The sequence below is a fragment of the Thunnus thynnus genome, chromosome 16 (assembly GCF_963924715.1).
Source record: "Thunnus thynnus chromosome 16, fThuThy2.1, whole genome shotgun sequence".
In the NCBI taxonomy this organism is placed as follows: Eukaryota; Metazoa; Chordata; class Actinopteri; order Scombriformes; family Scombridae; genus Thunnus; species Thunnus thynnus.
Genome location: NC_089532.1, coordinates 16,788,122 through 16,812,394, shown reverse-complemented (window position 1 = coordinate 16,812,394; position 24,273 = coordinate 16,788,122). Strand labels below are relative to the sequence as shown.

The 24,273-nt window shown below is 41.7% G+C and overlaps 1 protein-coding gene across 1 annotated transcript in view; it reads left to right on the top strand.

Moving 5' to 3' along the window:
* Window positions 1–24,273, top strand: part of mnat1 (MNAT1 component of CDK activating kinase) — a 36,095-nt gene that overhangs the window by 1,270 nt on the left and 10,552 nt on the right. The window contains exons 2-7 of the mRNA XM_067614777.1: window positions 6,145–6,297; window positions 6,709–6,782; window positions 7,461–7,564; window positions 7,755–7,895; window positions 9,255–9,386; window positions 22,155–22,276. Of these exons, the coding sequence (XP_067470878.1) occupies window positions 6,145–6,297; window positions 6,709–6,782; window positions 7,461–7,564; window positions 7,755–7,895; window positions 9,255–9,386; window positions 22,155–22,276 (726 nt within the window). The remainder of the gene's footprint in view (window positions 1–6,144; window positions 6,298–6,708; window positions 6,783–7,460; window positions 7,565–7,754; window positions 7,896–9,254; window positions 9,387–22,154; window positions 22,277–24,273) is intronic.

Below are 24,273 nucleotides of genomic sequence, written 5' to 3'. Positions count from 1 at the left end.
ATAAATAAATGCCCATCCTAAATTACCAAAGCCTAAAGAGATGTTTTCAGTTGTTGACATAGTCGGGCTGACAGCCAAAACCCCCAAATAATTAATTAAGAATGACATCAACAAAGAAAAGCAAGCAAACCTTTGCAAACATTTTTTACTTGATGAACGACTTCATCAATCAATCATTTATCGCAAGTGGAATCTTTATTATGATTGCTTAATATACTAATTGTTTTAGCACAAGCTGAGAGTCCTATTTATTATCATCCTACAGTTTTGATTGTGAGTCAGCCTCACGTCAGTACCTGGCAAAATATGTTTGCTGAGCATCTTTCAATATTTAACCTTGTCATCTGTTTAAAAACCTGGTCATTTAAATAAAGGGGACATGCTCTCTGCGAGCATCACGCAGTGACGGTGATAGCCTGATGAGAGCATCTTTTTCGACCCTGTCTGTTTATTGACCGTACCATCAGGAAGTGGCCGTGCTTTGTCATCAGGTCAGCGAGCTCATAACTCATCGCCTCTGTCTGGATGCAGGGCCACACACAGAAAATTAAAATGATTTTGCAATGAAGCAATTTGATAGAGATGTCCCAGCCGGGGGTCACCTTGGGTTTGTTCCTCGGAGCTAGTGCGACAGGGAATTTATGCACCACTTGGAAACTACTGTACTCTCAAGCTGTATTAGTAATTTCATCACTGATGTCATTTGGCTTTTTATTTGCTGCCAGGCTTCTTCAAGAGTTGATAGAGATGAGGTTTTGTACAGTAGATTGAGCAATGTGTTTCAATTTCACAGTCGCTGTTTTCCCATTTGGTGTAATCAACAACTGTGTGCAGAAAAAGTGAATAAGGACGAAAGGGAAATATGAAAAATGTCAAATTAGAAAGGCATGTGCATTTATACACATATACAGTATTTAAATGTATAATTAAACCCACTTACTAACAAACAAACAATTATAAAGCTGCATCATTCCACATACTAAGTGTAATACTTGGTGTCTGCGTAATCTGCAGAGTGACATACCTCCATTTAAAACAGTTCATGAAGGTTTAAAAGTCATAGGCTAGTAGGGGAAAGGTTACCTTAAAAAAAAGAGAATGTGTCCTTTCAGATTTTATCACAATTTCTTAAGTATACCATAACAATCATGGTTGCCAAATATCCCATCCACTCACTTGTTTTGTTGGCTTGTTTGCTGATAAACTTGTGATATAACAAAATCAAATATCAGGATATTTTTGACCAAATACCACAATATTGATATTGCGACAATATTGTAGGGATGACTATTGGTGCTTTAACAAAATATTTACACAATGAGATTTTTGATCAATTATAATCAGTAATGTGGATATAATGACTTAGTGGGTAAAGACAAATAATAGAACAGCTAGAGCAGTCTGGTAAGCTCAGAAAATTACATAACTTTACTGTAATGTAGCCTTTAAAACCAGGAAAAGAAAAACACGTTATATCACAATATTACTATGACAATATCTAATCTCATATCATGATATTGATATAATATCGATATATTGCCCAGCCCTAACTTGTGCCGAAACACGAAACAGTGACAGAAAATCAACAACAGTTTTAATAATCTATTCATTGTTATAGTAATTTATCAAGCAAAAATGTTCATTTTCTGCAAGACTAGGATGGGCATTAAATTCTCTTGATTGAAGAATCATTACAAAAAAATAGACGCTGTGCTAAAATACGTGTGGTTCATTGAATTATAAAAAGGTCAAGGTACTAGACTGTACTGTCTCCTTTCAAACTAATGAATGGAATAGTTTGTTAATTTATCAAGCAAAAATGCCAAACAGTCATTGGATGAAGCTTCTCAAATGTGAGGTTTTGCTGCTTCTCTGTGTTTTTATAATCAATATAACGACTGTTGGTTGGACAAAACATGCAATTTGTCACCTTGGGCTACAGGATACAGTAATGAGAATTTGTTTTTACTATTTTTAATTGTATTTTTTTACTATTTTGTGTCATACTATGGGTTAAATAAAGTGATTAATTGAAAAATGTAACTGAAAATGAAAATATCCATTACCTGCAGCCGTAGTTAGACTCTATTCTGGTTCATTCATTGAAATAACTGTAGCCTTTCTTCCTTGGCTTGGTTGAGCAGCCATTCCACTCAGGGCTGAGCAGACTTCCTGCCCTGGCGATGCAATGCAGTATTGAGCTTCTCCACCTCTAACATGCATCTAAATTTAAACCTCACCACAGTACATTTTGTATCCCTGTCACCGGAGGCGTTTGATGTGCGTTATTTATTACCTTTGTACAATGACACTAGGCCCATGTCCTTTGGCATTTGACACTGGGCACACAGGCAGGCACAAACAATGTGGGTTAGGCACACGGTGTTGATTAGCAGGTGGACATAGTGAGGTTGACAGAGTAGGCACGCCCAATTAAGTAGAAGCTTGTTCCTGTATCTGATAGCCACATGTTTCAGGTTGATATATACTGGACTGCGCTGTACTTGTAAAGTGGGAAGAGTAGTTTCGGGTTTCTGGCGTTCCAGAAGTAAAAGCTCTTTTCATTTTCTGCAAGACTACGATTAAATTATTAAATTCTTTTGGTTGCATAATCATTACATAAAAGTAGATGTTTTGCTAAAATAAGTGTGTTTCATTGTAGATTTAGAAAGGTCAAGACATTAGACTGTATACTTACAAACTTAACATCGGTAATCAAAGGGAAATGGTGATAATTTGGGAACTATGCTTATGCGCTTTCTTGCCAAGAGTTAGATGAAAAGATTAATACCAGTCTCATAACTACAGCTACAACTGGGTGACAGTTAGCTTAGCTTAGCATAAAGAGTGGAAGCTGGGGGCAACAGCTAACCTTAATTGTCCAAAGGTTAAAAAAAGAAAAATCTGCCTGCTAGCACCTCTAACTCCCTTGTAAAACCACAGATCGTTTTTACATTTTCTGTTGTTACATGGATTAAAGAAACGACATACAAAGTTTCATACTGAACAGACAGACATGAGATTGGTATCAATCGACTCATCTAACTCAGCAAGAAAGCAAATAAGCATGTTCCCAAAAATGTTGAACTATTCCTTTTAAGAAAGACGTCAACTACAAGTCACATGGGACATTGTTTTAAAGGGCACCCAATTAGAGAGCTTAACATTTGTTGTTTTTGCTGCTCATAGAGAACCTTACATTCACCCCACTTCAAGGTTAGCTTCTGTTCCGCTAGCGTTTTGTTCTCAGTTTCCCACATTAAAGTACTGTGTTTTTGTTTTGAGTAACATTGAGATTATCATTAAAATAAAGAAAGAAGAAAACAGTGGGGAAATTACATCTGGAACCTGCATCTCTGTCCAATTTGCGACTGTGTAAAGTACACCAAATCTAGGGTTTATTTTTTCAAGATCACACATGGCCGGCCAGCTTCCTGTGTAAGCAATCATACTCTTGGGCCTCAGCATTTTTTGACTACGCCGCTGCAGGTATTGTAGGTCACAGGGCAGGACAGAGTGTGACAGCAGGCTTAGATTTGACACAAAGTCAGTTCTGATCTGTCTGGACTCAGCCATGACTCTGAATGTACAGAGAAGATCATCAGCTTTGAAACAGCTTCTGTCTGTCTATAGCGCTGTTTTGTTTTCGCTCTTTCTAGCCTAGGGAGGAGGTAAAGATGCAGGCAATGTCACCAAGGGGCAATGGGGGGTGGTGGAGGTAGAAGAGAGGCCTCTTTGCTGAGCCAGGACCCTGTTTACCCTCCTCTTACCACCCCCTCCTCTGACCTGCTGACAGCTGCAGATGGGAGAGATAGGAGCCTGGAGCTCTGAGCAGGACAGGTGAGAGAGGGAGGAGTCAAGAGCACTCACTCTGTGACAACAGCCCTGGGACACAGAGATGGCAAGCTTCTAGAGGTCTTTCTGCTCACTTAAATGTCTGCTTTGGCCAAGCCATATAGCTTCAGAAAGAGATTCCTGAGTGTCCCTTTAATTACAAACTGCAACAAGCACACAATTCGAGTGCTGTGAGGGCACCCTTCAGAGGAAAGATGGCAAATTGACTCTAAAAGTCTCCTCCCTCCCTTTTTAGACGTTCACCTCTTTGCTCTAGAGTTACACAGGATTTCCCCTTTGGAAAGTTCTGTTGTGTGGTCCATTTATGGGGCAGGGGGCAAGCTACGCCCCACTCCTTGCCCCGTATTGATGAATGGCTTCTTTGTGGGCCTGTGGAAACAAGCTGAATCCCTCCATCTACCTCCATATGGCCAGGCCTATACATCTCCCATAGCCTCGGGCCACAGTGAACATCTGCCTCTTCCAGGCTCGAGCAGGGGCTCCTCATGCTCTGTAGCACCAACTGGACAACGCAGATGTTTCTGCCCCCAGTTCAGCTTTCATTTTTATTTTGCCGCTTCATCTAAGCCAAGCTAAACTGACATGCTTGTAAGCCCGTAATGCCTCATCTATTTTATATCTGTGTGTTGTATGGCTGCAAAAGCTTTGGTGTCATACTTGGCAGGTTGTGCTTGTTTGACCCATATCTGAGACGCTATGCGTAAACAGCCAAACTCCATGGCTCTGCAGTTTCTCTTGTAACTGCTGTTTTTTGTTTTGAATCCTGCTGATGAAGTGAAATGCCTTTCATGATGAGTCCTTCATGATTGTTCTAATAGACTCCATCCCCAGAGAGCTTTTGACTAGGCACCAGAGTCTCAAGCTCAGTCCTTGACTTTGGAAAGAAATGACTCAACCATACCATCAATGACGTATGGTGTCTTTTTTCCCCTCAACTTTGCTATATTTTATTATGAAAACTGTCAGTTCTCAAAAGCAGATAATGACAGTTGGAAACCAGATGTTGTCCATTTTTTGTGAAGGTGGTCAAGAGCAGGAAGGTGAATTCCTGTGGAAATAAAGCTCCACAGAGACTTAATTAAAAGAGCGTACTGTGCAAACGTTTATCCAGGCCCTCCACCCCATCAGGGGAGATTTAGGAACATTCCCATTGTCTTCAGTGTCCACTCCTCACTTAAGTGTGACTGATGGGTAAACGCCTACCTGCATAAAGGTGTGATTGATGGCTAAGCTCAGGGTTGTGCCCTCAGGTAAGTCTGCTTGTTACCATGGTGCCGTACCGTGATGGTGCATGACGTAAACCTTCCTGTTTGAACCTGGGCTTTACCTGAAATTCCCCAACATTATCTGAAGAGCGTTTCAGCCTTTTTGTTCCGTATTGGTCACTGGTGTAGAGGCATGCTCTTTACCAAAGAGAACTGTGATTCATAGTTGCTTATATCAGGAACCAAAGGCCACCTGAAAAACTCATCATGACTGTGCTGTACTGCTACATATTTTGTCTCGGAAAGTAATCTTATCCATTAAACAGATTTATAGTAGATATTTATATCAATAACAGCCTAGATTTCCACCGTATTTAAAAATGTGCCTCAAATCTCTCCACGATACAGCTTCCTTTCATTTAGGCATCGTGTCAGGAATAATAAGGACTTTTTTTTGGCAAAAAAGGGACATTCAGATATTTTTTTCAGAATGGATGAATGAAAGCTTTAAGCTTCAATGACAATTCAGCTTAAAATACTTAAATTTATTAATGCAATAAGGAATACACAAAACAAGGCAACTGTCCATCTGTATTTCTTTCCAGAATTACGTAACACTCAGCCCATTCTTATAATGATAGACTACACTGTAAATTACTGAGCTGGATCTTATCATGTTATGCAACGTGGCAGAATGACTGAGGTCTGTTGAAATAACAATAAAGCAAATGTTTTTCCAGTGCAGACAGACACTCCACTGATGGGGTGTCAGACTAATTTCCTCTTGTCTGAGAGTGGGAGGCAGCCTAATCGACATTCCAATCATAATCCCAGCCATCTTTGAGCACTCAGAGGAAATATTCCAGTGCCCCATTATCACCCACTGCGCCTGATGATAACTTAGGGATATAAAAAAACAGAAATTTGCTTTACAGTGAGGAAAGTTGTATTTCAGCAGCCACATATGCACACACACACAGCTGACTCTCAAGCTGTCTCGGAGAGTCACTTCTGCCAAGATCAAACTCAGCTTGGTTCTAGTTTTTTTATTTTTTTTTCATTTTGTTGTCTCTTTCCCTCACAGATGTGAAAACTGTGTGGAGATGCTCTTTGTCCGCGGCTCGGGCAACTGCGTGCAGTGTGACACGCCCCTGAGGAAGAGCAACTTCCGCGTGCAGCTCTTCGAAGACCCGGCTGTAGATAAGGAGGTGGAGATTCGCAAGAAGGTGCTGAAGATGTGAGTGAGGGGGAACCAGGAGGGTGAGGGGTGCGGCTCTGTGTGTTTATGTGTCATCCCATGCCTCCTCCCACTTCTTAAGCCACCTTTGTCTTTCTCATTACACTGTTTGTTTTGTAGACAATGAGTCTCCCCAGGGGGGCCTCAAACGAGAAGGCTCTTTCCATGCCAGATTTTTACTTCTCAGCCCCTCCCTGCCTTCTTTTTCTCCCTCTCATCTGTTCTTTAATAGCCCCTTAATTGACATCTAATGTGTGTCTATTAGGCAGTATGCGGACATGGTATTATAAAACAGTTGATTTAATGGAGGCTATTAATGTCTATTTAGCCTACAGTGTGCAACCTGTAATGCACATTTGCTTTTATCAGGTTTTTATTATTTGTATCATCAGTTCTGTTTTTCTTCTGCAGATACAACAAGAGAGATTTTGACTTCCCGAGCCTGAGAGAGTACAACGACTACCTGGAGGAAGTGGAGGATATAGGTACGAGCACCAGCTTCGAACTGACCACTAAAGTGATATTTAGTATTGGTGAAATGATTTCTCCCTGACTCTGACTGCGCAGGGGGATGTTTAACAGGCATTAGTGCCAGCCAGGGCCATAGATCAGGGGATAGCTCTGCCAACACCAACACATCTCGACTGGCTTATAGCCCTTGACAGTGGGCAAGACAGCTTTTACGGGCTAGTTCTTAAGGTTGGTGCAGGGATGTTCAACCTTGACCAGCTCCTCTGTTTTTAACATTGTAAACCTACAATTCCCCTTAAACTTCCCCTTAAGCAGCTTTGAAGTTGAAGAATATTTTTACACAGTTAGAACAACAACATATAAGTTAATGTTCTACATCCCCTCGTTCCAGCATGTCACTGAAAATCTATCTGACTTCGGTTGAGAAATATATTGAATTACCAGATGACATTTTTAAGGCTTTCCCCATTGATGACCATCAAATGGAAAATTGTATTGTAAAATGTCTTGAACATGTTACACACCATTGCATTTGAGCTGGGCACATTTGCTACAGTGTACTGGGATCTTGACTAGAATTTAAAATAACAGTATTGTGGGTTTGAACAGTGCTTGTCTGCACAACATGATGGAACCACAAAAGGATCTGTTGGTTAAAGAGGTTAACGGTGGTTTATGTCTCCTCTGTGTAGTATATAACCTGACAAACAACGTTGATGTGGAGGACACCAAGCAGAGGATGGAGCAGTACCAGAGGGAGAACAGAGATCTCATCCAGAAGAATAAGGCTAAACTTGTACGTATTGAGTGCATTTATCCATAAATTATACCTTGGAGGGAAATTTTCTTCCTTGCTTGCCCCCCCCCCCACCGGAGATGTCAGAATGTAGGGTCAAATACATTGTGGCATTACCAAAACTGGTGTGTATTGAACCTTATGGTCAAAGAAGTGACAACATCCTGTTTCTTTCTATTGCTCTCCTCAGACACGAGAGCAGGAGGAGCTTGAGGAGCTGCTGTTGCTTGAGCAGCAGGGCAATGAGCAGCGGAGGCTGGAGATGCTGCAGGAGGAGCAGAGGCAGCTACAGGTCAAGAGGAAGAACAAGCAGGCTCTGCTGGATGAACTGGTGAGATACACAGATGTTGCATGTACATATGTCCTCAGAATGCCTAGTCTTGTGAAGTAAAGAGCACCCACACTATGACAGATGTTCCCTGTCTGACACAAATAAACACACACATGCTCAGCCTGAGGGTTCATGGCTGTGAGATCATTAAGAGCTTATTACCATTCATTGTGCCGGGGGTTGCATTGTTCTCATTCTGTAATTCCAAAGCCTCTTGGCTCCATTGTGTTGAGCTACAGGCTTTTGGAAGTGATTGTTCCTGCAGAGTGGGCTACTGAAGGACCATCACAGATAGCAGGCAAAGCTGTGTGTTTGTTTGTTTAAGGCATAGGGCCTGTTGACTGTAGGCAGATGAGATCAGCTCTCACCCCCCTGGGGGAACTCTCCTGAGCTCTGACATCTGTATGTCCCTGTGGCCAGAAAGCTCAATGTTCTCACACATGCAATACACCACCGAATACTTTCTGGGGGCCTTGCTGCTGATTCCTGAAGCAGTGAATAACTACATCACTAGGAACTTGGAACACACTTGTTGATTATTGTGTGTACTTAATGTGAATGTAAAAGATGAGAATGATGTACATTGAATTTATATTATTTTTCTGGATTTTATCCATTTATTTCCTCAAGATCTTTGTTAAATGAGAAGCATGTCAACTATATGATGTGATGTTGCAAATAAAGCAAATGCACACAAGCACCCAAATCAGTGTAACTCACATGAGCGAAGAATTAAGAATTCAGCCTAGTTGTTATTTTTAAGTCACAATCTAAATTGCACATATACTTCAGCACCTTACTGAAAATTTGCTTTCTGCTGATTTTACTTCTGGTCAATTTTTGCAGCCAGACGTATCAGTATTGGAAGCCATTAAATCAGTTTTAGTTTATATTTAAATACTAAGACACCTCTAGACTGTCCTACCATTGCTGTCCACCCCATCAAAAATACCCTACCTCCTCAGTGAACGTGTCCAAGCTTGTGTTCTCAGACCTCTGCACTTGGCAACAATCCACTGAAGAAATTGAAACGTCCGACCTTGCATTTAATGGAGGTGAAGGCGGCGCAGTGCACTTGAAGCAGTGTCCCCTGCAGTGCCACAGTTTTGTGAATATGGCTTGCATCAATAATGTGGAAGCTAGCCTGAAAGTACCCTATGCTGATGATTATCCAGTTAGACTATTTGTGTTCTCATCTCTTCTCAACATATAGCAGTTACAGAAGGAAAAGGCCTTAACATGTACAAGTGTCAACTATTTCTACTGAGCAGAAAAGTTCCAGATGAAGCACTTTGTTGCATGTATCACATACATAAGATACCATTGTCATAAAATCCTCTATCCCGTTTGTTTCTCCAGGAGCAGTCTCAACTTCCTGCCACCATCTTGCTTGCCCAACATAAGGTCCGTGCTGCCCAGCTGGAGACCCAGATAGAGCAGCAGAAGCAGGCGGTCAAACCTACCAACCTGTTTTCAACTGGAATCCACATGGTGAGTGCAACACTTCGGGCATATTAGCTCTCTAACCCCCTGTTCATTCAGTTTTTCCCCTATATGCTTTCAACAGCGGTGCAGCACCGCTGCTAAATGATGAACACCACCGCTGAAATTTCACATTGTACATAATAATCACGACAAATGCAAACCACGCGCAAGAAGCTGACTGAAGCTAGTAGGGGGCAAATGGGAATTGGTGTCATTGCTGCAGCCTCTCCTCTCTGTCCTCTCCTCTGCTCCCCGTGTCGGTGTTTGACCGAGGGTGGGGCTCAGCTCCTAAGCACACACACGGACAGAATGGACAGCAGGAGAGAGGCCAGTGGAGACAGTGAATTAGGTGAAGTGAAAGATAATGTTTTATTCGAGTTGACAACAACTACATTAGTTACTGTAAGAACCTCTGTGAGTGAAAAGCCAATATGTACTTTATCAAAACACTTGTTCAACAAGCATAAACATGTAGAAAAGAGATATTTTCATCTGCTTTGCCTGCAGTCTCTCATCCAACGCCGGTATGTTTTACACAACCACAATAAGCTAATAGTGAAATGTTATGAACAAGCTAAAACCAAAGCTGTCTTTATGTAGCCTAACTGTTTATCTTAGTTTGCTACATATCTTAAAATTTGGTAAATTCATGTAAACTTAGCTATTGGCTGAGACAAACCAGCCCCTCTCTCTACCAGCGGTACCTGCAGGCAGTGAATTACATCAGCAGCAGAGGTAGGAGGACAGGGGACAGGAGGAATGACTGATACTGACTGATGTCTGTGATCTTCATTCTTTCTAAACTTCACTCAGTATTTTCATGCCAGGAATATTATTTATTTTATTGATATCTTATTTTTGTTCCCAGTGAGATATTATTAAGTTTACATAGTGACTTTGCTGTTGTAAACATTACTGTTGCCTCTCTGGAAACAATATTTATATTTAAAATAGAAATCAATTCTAATCTTGTTCTCAGTTATTATTATTTCAGGGCATAGTGCTTACTTCATCAGTGAGCATATTTATTTCACTTTTCTTCTTGTGAATGTCTGAGTGTACTGCGAGAAACTATAACCAGTTAGGTTTTTTTATAAATATTGTAAGGTGATGTGAAAATGCATAGTTTTTAGTCAAACAACATCAAATATTCTTGGGGGAGAACTTGGGCATTTCATTCTTCATTTATCAAAACTATAACTATCTTGGTTATCTAGGGGAAACATTGTATCTGTAGTGTCAAGCACGAAAACTGTCTATTTCTTCAGTCTATAAAGACTCAAAGTGGCAGACTCTATTGCCTCTCACAAGCCTCATTTTGTTTAATGTTGAGCCGATCAGTTATATATTTGGCTCAGACTTCGCAATTATTTTCTCCCTTTGCTACTATACCGCTGCTGAACAAAGTACTCCATTTCTAGAGTGATGTGCTTTCAAGCATTTTTTTTTGTCTTATTCTAGGCCCATTAGTGCCTTTAGTTGTTTATCACGGAGATCTGGGAAGCCGTTAACCATGATGACGATCAACTATTCCTCCATTTTGCTTTATGTAGTTGAATTAGAGTAGAAAATAACTGCTTAAGTTTCCTACGGTAATCAAAACAAGCATGATTGGTTATTGCAAGGTTGTCAATCACGCATGTCATAGGTGTCCCTGCGTGTCCCCATGTAGTGGCGCTGGCCAACTTTTGAGTCTTGAGTCTGGGTCGGTGGTGCCAGCATATTTTTCAAGGTTCAATTCACAATAAATGGTATTCTGTTGTGTCTCCAGTGTTTGAGTCCATATGTGTGAACAGAGGGGAAGGCATGCATTTTTGAGATATGGTTTTGCTGCTTCAAGAAAGACGAGCACGGAGAAACAGGACAGCTTAAATAAGCTATACCTACTATAATAAATGGCTATTAAAGTTACTGTGAGCCCAAGGTCTCATGGTTCTATACTTCTATCCTCTGGTGGTTCAGTGTTTCTGAGCAGTTAAGGTCATGTGGTGATTTTAGTTGAGTGCTAATTTAAACTTCATGTGCAGCACTCATTGAAAATAAGAGTGGTGATAACAGTCCAGACCTTCAAAGGGAGGATGTTTCTCCGTGTCTGGTGCTTCTTCAGTGTGGAAACAGGCCCTCACCCCTTCAGTCATGTCATCACATTCTTCTGGGCGAGCAATGAGACCCACAGAGAGAGCATGTGGGCTCAAGGCTCTGGTCGCTCCGAGCTCTCAGCTTTGTGCTCACCGTGTCTGGAGAGACCTTCCATTTGGCTGTCGTTCAGGTTTTCAGTCGTTTGTTTTCATTTTACTGTGATGAGATAGGGTGTGTCATCACCCCCACCCCCTCCCCAACAACCCTCATGAGGCATGGTTGTCTTCCCACAGTTCAGTGGTGCGTGGGAGAGAGATGTGCTTAGTACTCACCTAGGCTCAAGCTGGAGCTAAGTTTTGACATACTCAGGTATAATCCAACTCTTACTTTTCCCCTCTTTGTTTAACAATCCTGCCCATTTGAATGTTTTTCTCACTGGAGTAGGCTTTTCAAAAGTTCGTGGTTATAGAATGTTCTGATGATAATCACTTAGACTGCATGAAAGTCATTAATTTGTTTTATTAAACCCAGAAGAGACAACTGGCTTATCCACAACCAGTGAAAAAGCACTAGGTCTAGATCGAATTGATCCAAATGGAGGATGTGTTACTCCGACTCTCTCTCTTGATATACAGCATGAAGTTAAACTTGCTGATGGAGAGAGAAACAGCATGATTATGTTGCTCTTGGCTTCCTCTGTGGCTGTTTTTCCTCGCTTCTTTCTTCCCATTTCTCTTCATCCTCCCATCCCAGAGCTCCTGTTGGTGGAGCAGAGCTTTCGCCATGCATCTGCTGTGCTGGACTGAGAGACTTGAGTCAGGGGAACGTGTGGGTTTGGATTTCCCTCCACCTCAGAGTCCATAAGAATGACTTCTGTTTGACTTGGTGGAGTTTCAGCACAGAGCGGTGGATTCCTGCAGATTGCTGGAATTCATTTATCTGCTAGGTTGTGGTCCCTTGTTCCAAACAGGGTTTCAGTTTTTCTTCAGCAGAAATTAGGGGAAGCAAATGTAAAAACACATTTGTAGAGCTGGGCTGTTTCTATGATATTCCTTTACAGTTCAGCTTAAAGCTGCAACTACAACAATTATTTTCATTATCGATAAATCTTTTGATTATTTTCTCTATTAATCAATTAGTTGTTTGATCTATATAATGTCAGAAAATGTTGAAAAATGTCCATCACTGTTTCCCAAAGCCTAAATTGATGTCCTCAATTGTTTCCATTTGTATCAACCACCAGTCCATAACCCAAGACTATTCAGCTTACAATCCAAGAAAATCATTGTATCTGTAGTTTGGCTGTTTTGTACTCCTCTCTTAAGCAATGGTGATATCAATTAGTGCTGAAATGTGTTGTCAGTTAATGGATTAGTTGATTGATAGATAATTACAGTTATGATTGTCGATAATTTAAGTAATTTATCAAGCAAAAATGCCAAACATTTACTGGTTCCACCTCAAATGTGAGGTTTGGATTTGTTTTCTCTTTTTCATATCATTGTAAATGTAAATGTATGTGTTGTGTTTGTTTTTTTTTACTGTTGGTCTGAGGAAGCAAGTAATTTGCAAATGTCATCTTGGACTCGGGGAAATTGTGATGTGCAATTTCCACTAAACAATTACTTGATTTATTAAAAAAAAAAAAGATTAATTGATAATCAAAAGAGGCACATTCACAAAGGAAAACCAGTTAGATTGTGACAGTTATGAACACACAGGGGCCTGATTCATGACCTCTTGTTTTGTCATCTGGATGTTTTTGGTGTTCTGCAAGTTCACCAGTCACAGAAGCAGATATTCACGGCACCCCAAAACCCCACCCCCATCATGACCACCTGCCCCCCCTAGCACTCCAGCCAGCTGCTTCTCCCCAGGCCAAGGTGAGCCGTCACCGTTGGAATGACATATCTTCCTATCTTTGAGCCGTCCGATCCATGGAACGTGAGGATGCCAATTCTCCCTTGGCTTCCCAGTGGCTCCAGTCTTTATTTAAAAAGTGATCTAATGTTGCATCTAGCTGTGTGATGTTGTTTACTGGGAACATGCAAGCAGACATCTCAGCCATGTTGGCACTACTCTACACTTGGGGTGATTTTCCAACAGCAGGGAAGGGGACTCCAACCCTGATCCCGATTATTCTGGTTGTGTGTTAACATGCCGTCGAATGGATGCTCAAGGAAGTTAGCCGATCCTGAGGGAAAGTAGTCTCAGTCCAGGTGTGATGTGAGGTGGGATGGGCCTGGTCTTGCCTCAGGAATGGTCTGAAATCGCTCACTAATCCCTCACTTTGTAGGCACTCTATTGAACGAAGCCGGTGTGCAGGTGAATGAACAAACACTACACTAAGCACACACACACAAATGCGCACGCTAACCTTACCCAGTCTGAGTAAACATCCTTTGAAGAATAAAGTGTCTTTTTAAAAATACACATCCACTGATATCAAAAGAGACTCTCTGTGTGGGAGGGAGGCAACTATTCATTGTTTAAACAGGTTGCTTGTTGTTGTCTGACACATAAGACCTGGCCCAGTGACAAGAGTCACAATGACAAGAGTCATTACGGTTGGCACATGATCAGAGCAAAATATGGACATGAGTTTAGGATCATTAGCATATAAGTTATATCTGGTTTAAACAGTTCATAAGTAATAATGACGTTTTAGTTTTTGATTGTATTTAAGGATGTTGGCTTTGTTTGTTTCAGTAGTGTATGTGTGAGGTTGGGGATTGTCGTTAGCTGCTACAGTGTCCCATTCCTGAAAGAGTTTGACCGATGGGGAATCTCTCCGCCTAGAGGCAGCTTTCAGCGCCATCTTAAATGAAAGGTCCTAGGTTCCAACACTACTGTGGCCCAATCCACTCCTCACAGGCGGCAGAGCAGCTGACATACCTGACGAGGCCGGCATGGGCACCTAATGAAAGCAAGAGGCACACACACATAAACAAAGTGCAACTCACACACACACACACACACACAATCAGCCAAATGTGGGTGGAAAGTTTATCCCTAAACATAGATGTGTAGCTGGCTGTAATAACCTCAGGTTCTCTTTGGCTTTATTCCATTCTACACTTAGGGGGTGGAATTTGACTACCATAGAAAACACAAATGCACACACTCACACTCACACACACACTCATGCTGTGAGCTTGTTTGCTCAGGCCTGTTTTACTTGGTTAAGTTGTCCTCTACAGTGACCTCTGCTCGTGAGACGTACTCGTCAGCGCAGGCCATGCTCTGCTTTACTTTTCTCTGGCAGACTGGCCTAACCTGTTTTGCCTGCGAGGTTGATGTTACATTACCACCCCCCCTCTTCAACCCTAACTCACTCTTTCACCATCTTCAGTGTTATTTTCATTTCCTTTATTCACACTCCGAGACAAATCGTAGCAGACACAATTTACATTTTTTTGTGTTGTTTATACTCAGAACTTTTTGACATATAATTAATTTACAAACCAAGGGCAGCATGTTTTTTTGTGGGAAAGTGCATAACCCTTGCCCTTTGGCCTTTTCTTTTTTTATTGGATTGCTGGCACGCAGGTTGATAGCTGCCGGCGCTTGAGGAAAGGGGGTCAGTTCAGGGGGTAAAGAGAACCGTCAGCTGTGATTGGCACCAGCACATGTGGGCATTCACACCTCTGCCCCTGCCCCTGGCTTGGCCCTGTTTAGGTTGGCCTCAGCAACCCTTGCCCACGGGCAGCCCGGCCTAGGCCAGCCCAGCGGAAAAAGGAGTTGTCAGCTTTAGGGGCTTTGCGCTGGGGCAGCTGCCACTGGTCAGGCGGTTATATTTAAACTTGTAAGGCGAGGGGAGGCACTGTGCGGGCAGCAGCTTTTACACTTGCTACTTGCTGCTCAGTGCGCCAGTGGGCAGCCCAAAGCTCTTTATCCACACAGAAGCACTGGCAGTGCCAGGGCAGAAGGTGGAAGCGTGGGCTGAGAATGGGATGGCACTAGGCTGGCCCCTAACTAGGCTTATTAATTTTATCCCCTATACAATGCTGACCACTGTTTCCCTTTCCATTGTTCTCATTATCACTTTGTGCATTATTGAAAGGCTCCCACTGCCTCTGGAGCTGTGCTTTAGCTAGCTGAGGCTTCCCGAACTGTTGAGAAGCAAGCAGGCTTATGTGGTTTTGTGTGTGTGTGTGTGTGTGTGTGTGCGTCTGTGGATCTGGTGGGAAGGTGCTGATGGAGAGTTTAGTCTCTAAGTGACCTTGATGTGTCCTGCTGAGGTGCAAAATCAGGGGAGAGATGGGGCCTATAGAGGGCCTATAGAGTGTTGTTCTGTGTGTGTGTGTGTGTGTAGCACGTGTTTCTGGTGGCATTCTGATGGGTGACACAATTTGATCTTTCTTTCAAGACTGACACTTTGACCATTGGATGAGACTCTGTCTTTGTTGGATCAACGCGCTCTTCTAATGATTTTCTTTTGTGTAAAAGTTTCTAGTTTATAACAAATGTTGAAAATATAAATGGTAAAACGGTAGATGGAGTGTAAGCAAAGCAAGGAGCATCAAAGCACAGGGGGTCAAGAGCAGCTAAAGCATCTATAAAAGTGAGGTTTACAAAGCACATTATTCCAACATCTAGGAGCAACTATTGCAAAGACGCAACCGTGTCTTGTTTTTAATGTAGACTTTGGCACAGTCGGTACTATGCCTTGGGTATAGACCTCTCATACCTTAAAAGTAATGTGACTTTTATGAGACCCCTGCCCCATAAAAGTCACATGAATGCTTGCCATATCGCTCTGTCAGATGGGCTAACCCTGTTTCTTTCCCAGATGGTACTGTTAAGATGCACAGCCAAGTTAAGAAAGAGTAATGTGACGGTACATCACGAGCCAAAACCCAGAGGCACAAAGTGCAAAACAGTTTTCCCGGCCAGCACACGTGTCTGCTCTACCACTAACAGGACAGACACCCAAGTCGGCTTTACTTGACCTTTTTGAAGTGGTTCCACTCCTACCAGGAAACTGAAGCTGGTATAACTACATCACTATAACTCTGTAGATGTAGGAAGATCACAAGGGCAGAAGAAGGAGGACTACTCCCTCTGGCGCACAGGTGATTTCCTCAAATCATCCTCCCCTGCGGTTTTATTAAGATTGATGGTCCCCTGAGTTTCATTTTAGTGTCACAGGGGTATTATAAGAGTCTTAAATACCAATAATACACAAACTTAAAAGCAGCATGTGGGCATACAGTACATAATGTTGTATAGGTAGTAAGATGGGCCCCTAGTAATGTTGAAAGCAGATGTTTGTGTTGGCTCTCTCAGAAGTGTTGTTCCAATGGTCCGTAGTCCCTCAACCATTTCTGCTCTGCTCTGCTGGGCCTTGCTGGGGGTCCCGTCTCTCTCTTCCCTTCTGTTGCTTTCTTTCACCGAAGCATTTGGAAAACAACATTCATATGCTGTAATTCACACAAGCTTTTAATAGGACGTGATGAGTCCATGATTGAAAGTTTCAGCAGTATTATTAGGTAGAGCGGAGGACGGGGCAGATCTGAGAGGGCACAGCTCTGCGTTAGATGGATAGTCGGAAAGCTTGTCTTGTATCAAAAGCAGGTTATATGCAGTAACATGTACACATTTCTGTTAACATTTTCAGAAGAACAAAGACTGTTCTTGTGTATGCATGTCTTATGCTGTGTTTGTTCGTGCCAATGTGTCTCTGCCAGTTTTCAAGGTGCCCTTGCAAAGGAATGCAACAGAAATGTTTCTAGACTGGGGGTTGGCTGTTCTGTCTGTCACTTAAAAATCTGATTTACTGCCCTTTAGCCATCTGCAACTTCCAATTTGCCGCCCTCTTTCTCCACCATTCCACCATCGTAGACTTTTCTTCTTTCGCTTCTCCCTCCACCCATTCGTCCCGGTGCGTCTCTTTGATTGGCGCAGTAGGGGAGTTAAACAGTGTTGAAAGTCTGAAAGAAGATGGATGGAGAGACTGAAGGAGTGCGAAAGAGAGAGAGAGTTACTGGGATTGGGTTGGCCGGTCTGGGTTTCATTAGCCTGTGGTGGGGCTCCACTGTGTTGGATGAATGGATGGGACAGGATGGGGGGATCACTGGCACCTTGAGGTTAAAGGGTGAGCAAAAACCGTAGAGAATCGTGTGTGTGATGTGTTTTTAAAGGAGAAATCTAGCAATCCACCCAAACACATTTAAATGGTGATTAAAAAGTGGGTATCCAGATATGGGCAATCCATTCGTGGGGCCATTATTTAATTGGGTGTTGTCTTCTATTTTGGATGAAATTAGTGACCAAACATGGATAAATGTACATTTTTGATTCAGACGAATCCGGGTTGTAGGAGGAAGTAGAGAAGCTGCCATTACTGTAAACCTGCATTTACGACTGTAATGTATCTAAGGGATTTCACTTTTTAAGAGCTTTTGTCATGAAATATGTCAGAAAATCAAATGTTGAAATTATAGTCATCAAATGCAATGAAAATAAAAGTTATAATCCACAAAACTTTCAACGAAATCTAGTCCAGTTTTAACAATGCTAGACGTCTTTTCTGGGCTGCTCCAACAGTAAACGTCAACTTTGGAAAAAACAGAAAGTAAAAGCCACAAGCCTCTACTCCATGAAATCAATTTACTTCCATAAATCACCATTTAATCCTCATGTTTCGATCATATTCTGAGCAGCTTGCCGACCAAAGACCGAGGGATCTGCCTACATGGGCCAATGGTGTGCCACCACCCCGCCTCTCTCAGGCTAGCTTGGCGCTACGTTTCCTGGCTGAAATGAAAGTCAGTGACACATTTACACACAGTACATTCATCTATCCGAAGAGACGACTGCTAACCACCAACAACCCAAACCTATGCGCTTTCACTGCCAGTGTAAATGTGTTCAGTAGAACACGCAGTAATGGCAGTGGCGCTTGAGAACGCAACATATAAATCAGCTGCCGGATTTGTCTAGTCAAGGAGCAAGAGGTTCTTTATAATGGACAGCTTTTTATCCTCAGATGTTATTTATCACATGAAAAGAAATCAATCAAAAAAGAGAACGATATCTGTTATTCCATTGATAGTGTCATAAGTGTAAGGTAGAGCCAAAGAGACATGTTTTTTTTTGAGTCGATGTTCACCTTTCACTATGTCTTCACTGGATAAACCCACGCTTTCTCTTGCTGTTAATATACTGCCATTGTCACTATCACTGCCGCTCCTCCCACCTGCATGTATAAACCACCGCTGAATGAGACAGGTTCAGGCTTGTTTTGTTCGGGTAGTTGTAAATTATTCCAGGGAATAGAGTTGGATGGATTATATCGCAATATTGATTGATATATTGTAAGAAACTGTTTGGAAAATATGCATGGACAGAAACATCTGTTTTTGGCCAATTCAGTAAAATGGATACTGAACAAAGGTCTTTCATCATGTCTAAAAATCTAATACTGCCATAAAACAATCCATTGTCAGCAATGTTGCAAATCAAGTCTAATATAACCAGAGATATTAAAGAGTAGTTAACTTGGTATAAACGATATGGTAAAATCTCTGACAGTAGACAAACTTACAGTATATTGTCAAACGGCATATATTGTCAAGTTGCCCAATACTACTCGGAAATTTCGGAAACCACTAACTAATCTAAACGTAAATGAAGCATGTTGAAATGGCTAAAAACAGTTGTAAAAAGTCCATTTAATCACAAAATAAATCTTGGAATGCCTTAACGCTACATATTTATGGTACATAACATTACAAGTACAAGTTTCTTTATGCGTGTGTATTTTGTTAGAATAATTACCACCATGTTGTTTTTGGCTCATTTGATCTACATTCATTGCTGTCTCAGTGTGCATCACTTGGTGCTTTTGTAACTTCCAGTTCAGCTTAGGTGGCTTTATTTTCCCGTGTGTGCGCTTGCATGGGCCAAAGCATGTGTGAGGGCAGGCAGTCTGAAGCCGTGGGGCACATGTTACTCGTTTAGTTTGGTTTTCATCAGCTCCCCTCTGAGTTCTGTTGTTTATACTCCCCCCACTACTCTTTTCTTTGCTTTCTCTCTTATCTTTTTATGTTTCCTTTGTCTTCGAGTTCCTTTGCTACTCTCTAAAGTAGTCACTGTTTGTTTAGACATCATCTTTTTAATTTCAGGTTTGTTTAATGACTCTGGCTCGTCTTCTGAGTCTGATTACTTAATGCTGGAGAAAACATAGCGGTCTGACGCTGTGTGGAAATTCCCCTTTGATGGCAGAGCCCCAAATCGAACAATCCTACAATGTCCTTAAGAAGTATCATATTTCTCACTTGATCGCCATGGTCAAGGGCATTAGGAAATGGAGTAGTTTGACTGAAATCTCAACTCTGAGTAATAATGGATTGAAGAAATGGACAGTTTTCTGTGCCTGACACCACAGATCCAGTGTTTCCCCTAGGATTTTCTCAGCAGTGGTAGTGTTATGCACACGCAGAGCCCACGTTGCCAGGACCCGTATTTGCGCACACCAGCAGTGAAATAACTTAAAAGTACTTTGGAATTGTTCCAGATAGGTTTATTCATGTTCATCGAGCCATGTGTGTGATAATTTACAGGAGCTTTTGACAGCGGAAGGACTCTGGAGGCCCAGATAGCTGTAGTTGTAATAAATGTCAAAGAATGAAATGCCTCAACACAGTCAGGGGGTTTCAGGGTTCTCACCCAAGAAAGTGTGATGTTATTTTACTAAAAACTATACATTTTCACATCAATTTAGTCCTTACAATATTTTGAAAAAAAACAACTGGTTGTAGTTTTTCGCAGTACACTCAGACATCAGCAAGAAGAAAAGTGAAACAAATATGCTCACTGATAAAGTAAGCGCTATGTCCTGAAGTAACCCTAATTCAGAACAGGATTAGAATTGATTTATATTTTAAATAAAACTTAATACTGTTTCCAGAGCAGCAACAGTAATGTTTACAACAGCAAAGTCACTATGTAAACTCAATAATATCTCACTGGAAACAAAAATAACATATCAATAAAATAAATATTTCTGACATGAAAATACTGAGTGTAGTTTAAAAAGAATAAAGAACACAGACATTAGTCAGTATCACTCTTCCTGTCCTCTGTCGTCCTCCCTCTGCTGCTGGTGTGATTCACTGCTTGAGGGAGGGGCTGGTTTGGGAGGGCTGCCATCCCAGCCTGTAGCTAAGTTTACAAGAATTTGCCAAATTTTACAACATTTGGCAAACTAAGCTTACAGTTAGGCAACATACAGACTGCTTTTGTTTTAGCTTGTGCGTAACAATTCGCTATTCGCTTAACCAGCGCACTGCAGTTGTGTAAAACATACCAGCGGTGAATGGAAGACTGCGGGCAAAGCAGTTTAATAAAATTATAATATATATATATATAAATTTTAATATAAAAATTATATGAAATCACTGGAATATGCTAGAAAGAAGAAAAGTCATAGCATGAATACCCTTGAACATTTTGATATTTGAATGGTTTCTGTAGCTGAAAGTATGCAGAAGTAGTTAACGATTGAAAAACGTGCAGAACAAGAATAAGTACATTTTTGAAGAGCAATATTTAGTAAATATTGCTTTTCTACATGTTAATGCTTGTTGAACAGGTGGTTTGATAAAATACATATTGGCTTTTCACTGCACTTAGGTTTTACTGCACGAAGGTTTTACTGCACTTACAACAATGAGGGCAACTGTCATCAACTCCAGTTAAATGTTACCTTTCACTTCACCTGTATCATGGTTTCCACCGCGGCCTCTCTATTTTACTGTCCACTCTGCTGTCCACTCTGTGTGTGTGTGTGTGTGTGTGTGTGTGTGTGTGTGTGTGTGTGCGTGCGTGCGTGCGTGCGTGCGTGCGTGCGTGTGTGTGTGTGGAGGAGCTGGGCCCCGCCCTCGGTCAAACACAGACACGGAGCAGAGGAGAGGACAGAGAGGAGAAGCTGCAGCAATGACACCAATTCTCATTCGCTCCCCAGCAGCTGCTTGAAGCAGAGAAAGTGCACGTGGTTTGCATCTGTCGTGATTATTATGTACAATGTGGAATTTCAGCAGTGGCGTTCATCATTTAGCAACAGTGTTGCGCTGCTGTTGAAAGCATGTAGGGAAAACACTAACAGATCTTATGACTGTAGGAGACATTGCTTTTGGTGAATCAGTGGAAATACACTGTTAGCATATAATCATTTACTCTCTTTTCTACATATATAAATTATCAGTAGATTTGTCTTTTGGTAGTTTTATGGGAATAGCCGAGTAGTTTGGAAGTACACCTGCTTTATGTTATCATGAATTACATTTCTTAATCTACCTCACCATAATTATCCTTTATTACATCGTGTTTTTTTCTTCTTGATCAGATTTCCAACAGGAATAGTTGTTGAGTTTCCAGCACTGTGTTGACCACTAAAAACATGCTCAGTCATCGTCTCAGTTAGTTTCTCCACAAAACCAGCAGTGCCTGGGGAAAGTGAAAATGTTGTCAGACAAAACTCCTGTTTCCAAACCAGTCAGTCAAGAATTGGTGGTTACTAATGTTGCAGTTTGATTGACATTAAGCCTCTTGCAAATTGTTTTTTCTGTTTGTGTCATCCTGATTGTGCCATAGCCATAGTTTCCAGTCTTGCACTGCATAATAAACTAAGACAATGAAGATTACTGTCCTGTGTTGAATGTTTGGTTTCTGTGTTTTTTCTTTTCTCAGCGTCAGACAGTATCTCTCCAGTCTGTGCCCAAGATAGAGGAAGCACTTTACCACTACAAGCCTCTTCATGTTGAAACCTATGGACCTCCGGTGCCTGAATTGGAGCAGCTGGGCAGACTTGGGTACAAATTTTTTTTTTTTTTACACTCATGTCCACACATCTATCATAATCAGGGTCATTTTCACTTCCTTCAAGGGGGTAGACTATGAGTTTTAATTTAACACTGAGATGAGCACGGTTGTCAAGTTGAATGATAAGCAGAAGAAGGAGCAATAACCTTTTCCGTAATTTCCAAGGAAGTTTTCTGGAAAGAATTACGTAATTTGATTCAGTGTAGGTAAAATGTAGCCAAAATTCTGAGACAGTTTAGTTTCGTTACTTGTATCAAGTTCATAAGCAGTTGTTGATTTCCAGAGGAATTTCCTTGAAATATATGCTCCATTTAATCCCAAGTAAATATTCATTTATTATTCATGTATTATTAAAAGACAAAGTTTCACATTTTTGCATGTTCAGCTAACTTAAAAACTTGACACAAGCAATTAATTGGAATTAATTAACTGAAAGTGTACCAACTGAAAACTGTCTCACTTTTCCCTATGAAAGGCACCAAATTCCATTCCTTTTCTGCAAACCTTGTGTGAATTTACGCCCCATATCAGTTCTTCTCTAGGAAATTATAGGCAACTATGGGACTTGTAAAATAAAGTGCTGAATGTTGAATAAACTTCACTCGTAGAGTTTCTTTTAACTCTGCACATAGTTTAAGTGTAATGTAAAGGTTTTGTTGTAGAGTTAGAGAGCTGCTCGAAAGCCGTTCTGCTTTGGAAGCCTGGCTCGTCTCACTTGACTCTCCTCTGATTAACTGGGAGAGTGAAAGCAAATTAGGGGGAGGAGTACTGGGAGAGAGAAAGAGAGAGGGAGAGTGAGAGGGAGCAACAACCATCACCCTGCCACAAGCCGCCACGCTGCCTCTGCAGGAGCGTCCATTAACACACACAGGAAGTGCTTTCCCCCGACGGCCCCTTTGGGCCAATCAATCCACGACGCCATTGGTCCAGTCCTCACCGAATGCAAGCCATCCATCAGACAGCCTAGCGCCCAGCCGTCTGCAGTGCAACTGGCTGGCACTAAAGCCTGCCCACACACTAAGAGCGGCCTTTTTTATTGGGTGACAGAAGCAAAACGGGGTCATATTCTTTTTGGGCAAGCTCATTGACGTTCAGCACTGCTTCACCCTGACAATAACCTTCATTTGGCTGAGATGTGCGTATTTGAATATAATGTCAGCATGTTTAGGATAAAGGTTTTCTAGTTTCATTGTAGTTTTTTTCAGTATTGTACTTAAGATAAAAGTTGTTATTGACTTTTGTTGCACAATCACATTTGCCTAATTACCAGAAAAGTACCTACATAAGGTGAAACGTTCTCTGTAAAGGATTACAGGAGAGTTTAAGCAGAATAACTGGCACTTATTTACATTATGTATTCAGTGAAGTGCTGAGGTCCTACTTCTTTTGGCCAGGCTGATCAATATGCAGATGAAACACATCTCACAATTTTTGCCGCATGCTGGTGCTCAGAGGAGGGAGGAAGAGAAGGGGGGGCCCCGGTGTCAGCAGTTCAGGGGTCCAGGAGGACCGATGCTGGAGAGGAACGGCTCTGCCACAGAGATAAATGAGGCTCAGTTCAGTGAGGAACACCAGTCCCACTGGTGCATGCCGCAGGCAGCGACACAGACAGGCCCGTTCAGACAAACCACAACTCCCAAGATGCAATGTGCTGTTAAGTAAAAGCAAGGAATAGTGCTGACACTTCTGCGCAGTTGGCAGTTTGTGATTCAGCTAAGTTTGAGGTTTTGTGCATGCAAGCTCAGATACACATAGATGATCAAGCTTGAACATACACATGCACACAGTCAGTGTCCTTTAAACCTGGTATACATTTTGTGTCATGCGCACTCACACTCACCCCCATTATTGCAGTCCCAGCATTTTAGCCACAATGGAACTCAGTGTGATGTGGTAAATATTCACAAGTATGTGTGTGCAGAGAAGAGAGAACGCAGACACCGTTGAGAGGGTGAAAAGTGAGTCCCCTGTGTGGAGCGTTGGACTG